This window comes from Myotis nattereri, assembly GCF_964212035.1.
Source record: "Myotis nattereri genome assembly, chromosome: 1".
Taxonomy (NCBI): domain Eukaryota; kingdom Metazoa; phylum Chordata; class Mammalia; order Chiroptera; family Vespertilionidae; genus Myotis; species Myotis nattereri.
This window is the reverse complement of record NC_138075.1, coordinates 227,580,728-227,589,472: the sequence shown is the minus strand read 5'-3', so window position 1 is coordinate 227,589,472 and position 8,745 is coordinate 227,580,728. Positions and strand designations below refer to the sequence as shown.

Sequence of the window (8,745 nt, the reverse complement as noted above, 5' to 3'; positions counted from 1 at the left end):
CTTTGCCTTCCTCTGTTCCACACCCTCCCCCCCGCCCCCCATCTGCCCGTCCTGCCATTTCAGGCAAAGCCACCGAGGAGCAGCTTCTACTGGAAGCTTGTGAAGGGCGCTTCCCTTCCAGGCATCCTGCACCCCCAGGCTGCCCCTCCTCTCGCAAAGGGGGGCCTGCAGGTCTGAAAGGATCCAGTGTCCCCAGCCAGGTGGGCGTGCCCGTGGCCTTGGCGGGCCCCACAGGAAACGGAGGCGTGGAGGACCACCCCCCTGCAGCCGCTTAAAGGGGTACGGCCTGGGGCTGCAGGAGGCCCTTTGCACCATGAGGCCCTGGCTGCTCCCGCTGCTGCTGCTGCTCTTGGCTGGGCCCCCGGCCGTGCAGCCTGCGCCCCCGACCTGCTACTCCCGGATGCTGGGCCTGAGCCGGGAGATCAGCCGGGACTTCCAGAGGCTGCAGGCCACGGAGCCCTCGGTGAGTCCCCCCGTCTGGCACGCGCCAGGGGGTCCGTGCAGACCCAGGTCCCCAAAGTTTGCCTTTGAATGAAAAAAAGTGCTGTTTTTCTTTTCTGGTCATTGTTCATCTTAAGGATATTTGTGTTTTATTCCCATCCTTTTAAATATGGTACCAACGGTTTGTGCTTTAAGTACAAAGAAAAAAGTAACCAAAGACTTCACAATTGCTGCTTGTAGCTTGCTAGCGAATGTCAGCGGACCCATTGCGAAATGTGAAAAAGGAAGGAAAAACCTCCCAGGAAGTCTAGAACTCGGAGTAAAAGGGGGAGCAGGGAATGTGGCTGATTCATTCCCTTCCCCGGCCACTGTGTTAGGGGGCGACTCCCAGAACTGCGCCCCTCCCCTCCCTGCCGCGGGGCCTGGGCGAGTCACTCAGCCCCTCATCAGTGTCCTGCTCTGGGAGAGGGGACGGCTGGGCACCCGCCTCTCCCGGCAGCTGTGAGGGTTCGAGGAGTGACTCAGTGCAGCAGGCAGAGCAGGGCCCGCATGGGGCCCGGAGTGGCGGCCGCTGTTATCACTCTCTTCTAAGAGGAGGCCCCGCTCAGGTCAGGCCGAGGGGCTGCCAGGGCCGGGCCCGGGCTCTGACTGCAGTGCAGGGCGAGATGCGGGGTAAACTCCATGAAAAGCTTTGGTAACATTGAAGTGCCCCTTTGTCACTTGTAAACACTCCCAAAGCAGGGTGATGTTCCTCGGACGTGGGGTTTATGGTACCCTAACACCTTCTTTGCATTTTCTTTTTAAAAAGTTAAGTAATGTTTACTTTTTCCTAATTGTGAAAGTCATATACCTTGTAGAACGGTGGGAAAATGCAGAAAAGACAAAGAGAAAAAATATTACTGGCAATTCCTCCCCCTGGAGGTAGCTGCCGCCATAACATCCTGGAGGGTATTTCTGCTTTTGGCCTACGCAGGGGTGTTCAAGTGCTTGTGTGAGCGTGTGTGTGCGCCCATAAGTGTGCAAGTGTGTGTGCGTAAGTGCATGCATGCGTGTGTGGGTGTGCATGTGCAAGTGCGTGCATGCATCTGTGTGTGTGCCCATGTATGTGCATGTGTGCGTGCATGCATGTGTGTGTGTGAGCATATTGGGTCAAACAGCCCAGCAGTCTTGCAATTTACTTTTAAGTGACACCATCACATATATTAACGTTCTTTTGTAACAATGGACTGTTGTGTACTTGCTCCACAATTTATCCACAGATCCCTTGGTATTATTAGTATATATGTAGAACGAACACCTTTAAGGAATATGATTTCAAAATGTAAAAAATGTACAGGCTCAGAACTGCAGCGATGGATGGAAGTGGAGAGCTTACATGTTCTAACTCTCTAATTTCACAACTGGGAAACTGCGTCACCTAGGAGAAGGAGATCTGCCTACGGTCACACAGGGAATTCCAAAGGGGTTCTGGTTCCATAAGCCCCGCACTGGTAGAGCTGGACCGGAGTCTGGGTTTAAAGTAAAAGACAGTGATAGCGAGTATGCATACCTAGGCGTATTCCAGCAGTGCCTTGTATATATTGTAATATCTGGATTACAGTTATAGACTTTAAACATAGGCATGTATGTATGTGTACTTGTGGGTGTGGCTACACACACACACACACACACACACACACACGTATGCAGTTCCCTAACTCCTAGTTCATGGTGTGGAGCCTGCCCTCTGAGGCTGGGTCTGGAGGAAAGTGGCCACAGGACAAGGCAGCCCTGTGTGTCGGCATCAAGGCCGCCGGCACCTGGGCTGGGCGGGCGCGGGAGGGCTGGCAGGGAGCCTGCGGTGACCGGGCTGAGGGTGTGTCCCGTGGGCATCACAGCGACGCGTCTCCCTTCCTGCAGGAGCTGTGTGTGACGTACCTGCCCCGGCTGTACCTGGACATCCACGTAAGAGGGGTGCCCCTGCCGGGGGAGGCGGGGGGGTGGGGTGGGGTTAGATCAGAGAAAAAGGTCCGCCTGGCTCCTGGCTTCTCCCACGAGACGCCTCCTGTCGTCCACTCCCAGAACTACTGTGTGCTGGCCAAGCTGCGGGACTTCGTGGCCTCGCCCCACTGCTGGCGAGTGGCCCCGGTGGACGCCCTGAAGGATAAAGTGCGGAAACTCTACACCATCATGAACTCCTTCTGCAGGAGGGTGAGTGACATCACAGAAGCTCTTGGTCTAGTGTTGTCAGCGGAGACGTCTAGAGGAGGAGGGTGGGCCCTGGCCGGTGTGGCTCAGTGGATAGAGCGCTGGCCTGTGGACTGAAGGGTCCTGGGTTCGATTCCTAATCAGGACACATACCCGGGTTGTGGGCTCAATCCCCAGTGGGGGACGTGCAGGAGGCAGACAATTAATTATTCTCTCTCATCATTGATGATTCTATCTCTCTCTCCCTCTCCCTTCCTCTTTAAAATCATAAAAATATATTTAAAAAAAAAAAGGAGGGCTGGGAGGGGAGGGGACCAGGAGGAGGTAAAGTTTACGGAGTGCTTCCTGTTCACAAAGCCCTCCCACAACCATCGTTGCCCTTGGTAAGTGATGGGGACCAGGACAAGCCCCCGGCCTCCAGGAGCCCCACGTGGATGTGGGGACAGCATCCAGGACCCGGCACTAACCCTGTAAGACACACTCGGCTGGGAGCTGAACAGGGCAGGTGGGGAGAGGGCTGTGGCGTCCCCAAATCCTGGAGGCCCCTCCTGGGGTCAGAGGCGTGCGCTGTGACAGGGAGAAGAGGGAGGAGACAGAAGAGGCAGGGACTGGCCCCGCTGAGATGCAGAAAGCATGGCCTTCGTGTGGTCCGAGGGGCAGAGGCTTTGGCCCAGACAGCCCTGAGCTCCTGTCTGCACCCCCTGCTTCCCGGATGGGCGCACCCCTCACCTCTCCAAGCCCAGTTTCCTATTAGTGCCCTGGGGACAGGACAGCGACTGTCCGAGGACCACGGAGGAGGACACTAACCGCGCCCTGACCGTGTGCCAGCACCCCGGCAACTCCCTGGGCCTAAGAACCGGGAGGGGCCTAAGCATGGCGTTCCCAGCCACAGGCTGGCCCGGAGCAAGTTCCCGGGAAGCTAATAATTAGCAGTTAAGTTATAGTTTATGCATTTCCTGCCCACGCCCATTTCCCCCCTCAGTCCCCTGTGTGTGTGTGGGGGGGGGGGCGGAGGGGGACGGCAGGAGTTAGGCATAAATAGCACAGTGAGTAGTGGTGTTACTGCCTCGATGGCACTTGAAGGTGAGCTCCGGCTGGTTTCCGTGGCGTCCCCGCAGCTGCTCTCTGCACTTAAGGTTCATCCATCATGCACTTCCTCCCCATCTGTCCATCTGGTCAACCCGTGCATGCATGGATTCCACAAATCATCAAGAACATCTGAGATTCTATGGGAGCGTGAAGATGTGACTGGCTCTCCCTGGGAGGGTAAGACGGGAAGTTTTCAGCCAAAGGGAACAACTGAACAGTCTTTTAAAATATATATATATATTTTCATTGATTTCAGAGAGGAAGGGAGAGGGAGAGAGAGAAACATCAATGATGAGAGAGAATCATTGCTCAGCTGCCTCCTGCACGGCCCCACTGGGGATCCAGCCCACAGCCCGGGCCTGTGCCCTGACCGGGAATCAAACCGCGACCTCCTGGTTCATAGGTTGATGCTCAACCACTGAGCCATGCCGGCCGGGCTACTGAACGGTCTTGAAGGGCAACCAGGGGTCTGTGTCCGTGCCGGGCCCGGCAGCCGCCCTCAGTGACAGTCCTGCCGGTGCGTCTCTTTCAGGACCTGGTGTTCCTGTCCGATGACTGCAGCGCCTTGGACTACCCCATCCCAGCCACCACGGTCCCGCCCGACCCGCAAGGCTGAGGCGGCCCAGCCCAGAGAGAGAGCGGGGCTGAAGGCGGTCAGCCGCCCGGGCACTGGGCTGAGCCCTTCCCCTCAGGGCTCCCGTTCGCTGTCGCATCCCACGCTGTCACACGCCTCTCCAGCGCTGGAGAGCAGGCTGGTGCCGACCCTGGAACTCCCTCGAGCCCCTTAGACCCCTGCTCCCCGCACCCGTGGGCTGGCAGGCACCCAGGCGCACAGCGCAGGTGCACTTGGAAGGTGCGAGCCAGCTTCTCCCGGGAACAGCCGTGTGAGAACAAGTGAAATAACACGCGCGCTCGTGGTTCTCCTTGGAGGGGGTGGCGGTACCGCGTTTCTCTTTCTCCACGGGAACCTGCTTGCATTTAACCAAACTCCTGTTTCACACCTGCTCCTGCCATGAGCTCCCCCGAGCTGCTTGCATTGTGAGGAAGCGTTGCTGCCTGCATGTGTGCTTGCAAGGCCCGCAGTTACCGGGCGCGACGGGAGCCACTCCTCACTGAAAGGCGACCACACGCAAATAAAGACGATCCCTCCAGCGAGACGCGCGTCAGTGGCCTCAGTGCCTGTCTCCCCGTCTCCGAGAGCCGCCCTTCCCCCCCTTTCCCACGCGCCCGTGCTCCTGGGACAGTCATCCGCCTGCGTGACTGTCCTCAAGGCGTCGGGAGGTGCTCCGGCTGGGTTGGGACCCACGGGCGGGGTGGTGCCTGGTCCCGATTGCAAACATCGGTCCACGGAGTCCTCCTAACACACCCAGGACGGGCAGCATAGGGGCCGGAGGCTCATGTCCATGAAGTGACTTACCAAAGGTCCCCAGCCAGTGAGTGGGTGGAAGTCAGGGCCGCAAAGCCCATGGTCTTCCCGGGGCCCCCGCTGGGCCCTGCCGGGGCGGCTTGTTTCATGAAGACCTGAAACCCCCAAGAACAGCTCCATGCGGGGGCTGGGCTGCTGAGAATCGTCACCTGGGACGTGGGGGTTCCTGCTTCGTTCACCCCCTCTGCACACAGGGCCACGCTGCTCCTCCTCCATCGCAGAAGCCTCTGGCTCCTCAGACGGCTTATGAGGAGGCTTCATGGGGGTTTTATTTTCTGTTCAGAAGCACGAGCCCACGGTGTCCCGGTACCGGCTCCCAGGCTGCGGGACCAGGCCCCCCACGGGCTCCCACTGCCGCCCCTCCCGCCCCGTCCCCACAGAGCGAGGCCTCCGGCCGCCGGGCACTTCCTGCAGCTCCACTCGGGATGAACGGGGAACTTCTCCCGGGTCGGCGTTCGGCACAGGGCTGAGGCCCAGACACCCGCCGCGGTGCTTGTGGACCCCAGAGAAATTACCGGAGGGATGGCTGTGAGCGACGGGGGTTTGCCAGGATTTCACCGTGGTGGCCGACTGGTGACATTTACCGCCGCGTCCGTGTCTGTCCGCGGCCACCGGTGAAGCCGCCCTACTAAGTCCCATCAGCCTGCAGGTGCCCCGGGGGCAGCCGGCCGGTGCTGCTGTTGTGCCCCCCCGCCCCCGCCCCCCCCCCAACGTCCCCAGCACAAGGTTTTACAGAGCGCAGAAAACGGAGAAAAGCCGGTGTGTATGGGGGAGGCGGTGCGATCAGAATGCGAGCGGTGCACTGTCCGGCTCACGCCCAGAAGCAGTTTCCACGTCTTAGACCGAGGGGCTGGCCAGGCTCCCACAGCCTCAGTCGGCTTGCAGAGGGCCTTCACATTGCCCACAGCGGGGAGGGGGGCTGGGGCCGGGGAGGGGCCGTGTTCCCGGTTACCCTACAGTCTCCAACCCCTCATTCGCCGCCACCGCCGCACGCACCCTCCGACACACAGCGCGGGAGCACAGGCCGCTGGTTTGGGAGCCCAGGGAGGAGGGGCCACGCCTGCCTGCACCCAGCACCGTGCCGGAGGCTCACTCACGACACTGTGATGTTCATGGGCACCGGACACTGGACACTGCTCGCTGGGAGACCAAGGGAAGTCAACAGGTGAGGGCTTGCGGTTCCAGGCGGTCTGTGCCCATTCTTTCTTCCTAAAATGCACGCTAGCCCTGGCCAGTTGCTCATTGGTTAGAGCCGTGGTCAGCAAACTGCGGCTCGCGAGCCACATGCGGCTCTTTGGCCCCTTGAGTGTGGCTCTTCCTAAGACTTAGGAGTACCCTAATTAAGTTAATAACAATGTACCTACCTATATAGTTTAAGTTTAAAAAATTTGGCTCTCAAAAGAAATGTCAATCGTTGTACTGTTGATATTTGGCTCTGTTGACTAAGGAGTTTGCCGACCACTGGCATCGGCCCTTGGATACAAGGGTTACAGGTTCGATTCCCGGTCAAGGGCATGCACGTACCTCTGTTGCAGGCTCAATCCCTGGCCCCGGTCAGGGTGCAAACAGGAGGCAACCCACTGGTGTGTCTTTCTCAAATTAATGTTTCTCTCTCCCCCCCTTCCCCCCGCTCTCCCCTCTACTCTCCCTAAAATAAATCAATGGAAAAAAATACCCTTGAGGGAGGATTTAAAAAATGCACAAGATCTGTACACAGTCATAGCCTCAGAGGCCTGTCTCCTGTTTCCAGGAATTGCTGATTCTTGCTGGTTTGGCCAACTTCAAACCTTTGTAACACACACACACACACACACGGACCTACATCTTGGGGTGTCTGTTCTCCCAGTGCTCTGACCATAAAACATGCCTTTCTGGGCTGCAGCCAGCAGCAGAGGCCTGGACAAAACCCAACCTTCTCCCCTCCCACCCCCCTCCCCCCACCCCCCACATCTAAAAGCTTCCTCATCACCGGCTGTCTCGGAGCCCTGACTGCTGAAACCAGCCGGCACCTTCTCGCCCAGGGGCGGTTTCACCAGCGGAGGATCATTAGGCAGGAAGCCTCCTTGTAGAAGCTTCTGGATTCGGGAAAGCACCAACGATGCGAAACCGCCTTCCGCGTTTGCGGAACGTTCCGGTCTACAGATAGTCGTCAGATCAAGCACTCACAGGATGGAGTGAGGAAGTGCCCTAAAATCCATTAAATGTTGCAGGAGGAGAAGGGAAAAAAAATAGAAGAATCTAGCTGAAAACGGCCGCGTCAGCAGTCATAACCCAGGCTTGCATTCCTTCACCCGGAAGGTGTCCTGGGAATTCTTTGGACATTGGACACGCATTTCTAAAGCATTTGCAATCAAGTTCCTAAAATGCAGCTTGACTTATTTTCCAAGAATGCTCTGGCAGCCGCACAAAGCCAAGGAAACGTGCTCTGGGCGAGTGCCCTGTCGGTCACTTCATCCGGACCCCAGGGCTCCGCGTCAGCCCGTGCCCTGGGCTCGGAAGATGTTCCTTCTTGGGAAGGTGGGCACGCTCGCGTCCCTGTCCCAGCAGAGCCCCCCCCCCGCCCCCTCCGGCCTAGGGCCAGGCGCTGGAAACCGCTCAGCTCTAACCGGGAGGGGCCTGGAGGCATGCGCGGACACTGCGTCTCGATGCTCCAAAACACTCTTAATTTATCGGGGATGATAGCATCTTACGTATGCAGAGAACTGTGCAACGTGTAAAATATTTTCCCGTCTCTTTTCCCCTTGGTTAACTGCAGTTCTTATGCCAACATTGGAGAGTGGGTGGGTGAGGCCGGCTTATCTCCATCTACAGACTCCAGAGGGAAGCGTGAATTAAATACCCTTTTATACCATAAATATGCCCGGTGGTCTCAAATCTGACAGTATCGAGTATTCCTGAGGACGCGTGGCAACTGACATGCCGCTGCTGGTGGTGGGAAACCTCGGAAAAGGTTTGGGGTCACCTAGTAAATCTGAAATGACTCTACCCTAGGACCCAGCCATTCTAACCCTAGAATAGACCCCAGAGAAATGCTCGCACAGGCGCCCCAGCAGTTACGTCGAAGGATGTTCACAACAGCCAATGACTGGAAAGAGCCAGAAGCCCCCCAGGACCGACGGATTAACATGTTTCAGCGTCAGGCGTGGCTCACATGGCGGAGCCTCAGGGACCTACACCGAGAGCATAGCACATCCGAACGATGCCACTTCTGAAAAGAGGCAAAGCCAGGCCAAGCGTAAGAGGTGTTTTGAGGATAGAACCATAGGGGATAGAGCCTTGAAGAAGTTCAAGAACGTGCTTCACCCAATCCTCAGGGCAGAGGCTGTGCCCTGAGGAGGGGAGGAAGAGGATGGTCTGGGGGGCGGGGCACACAGAGGGCTTGGAAAGTAATCGCATGGTTGTTCCTTAACCAGGGCGATGGCTCAATATATTGTCACCCTTTAAGAAAAAAATGTATTGCTTAGTCCATATTTAATAAATACACGTTAAAATGAACAGCATTCACATAAAACATCAAAGACTAATTCCAAAGGCAGTTTCAAAACTAATCCCATGGCCTGGCCAGGGGCTCAGATGCTTGGAGCAACGAACAGGTTCCAGGT

General features: G+C 57.3%; 1 protein-coding gene across 1 annotated transcript; it reads left to right on the top strand.

Moving 5' to 3' along the window:
- Nucleotides 1-296: 296 nt before the first annotated feature.
- Nucleotides 297-4,871, top strand: CYTL1 (cytokine like 1). The gene is made up of 4 exons (XM_081107865.1): nucleotides 297-463; nucleotides 2,341-2,385; nucleotides 2,503-2,631; nucleotides 4,250-4,871. The coding sequence occupies exons 1-4, from the start codon at nucleotides 314-316 to the stop codon at nucleotides 4,331-4,333; spliced, it is 408 nt and encodes a 135-aa protein (XP_080963991.1). The 5' UTR covers nucleotides 297-313; the 3' UTR covers nucleotides 4,334-4,871.
- The last annotated feature ends 3,874 nt before the right edge of the window (nucleotides 4,872-8,745 follow it).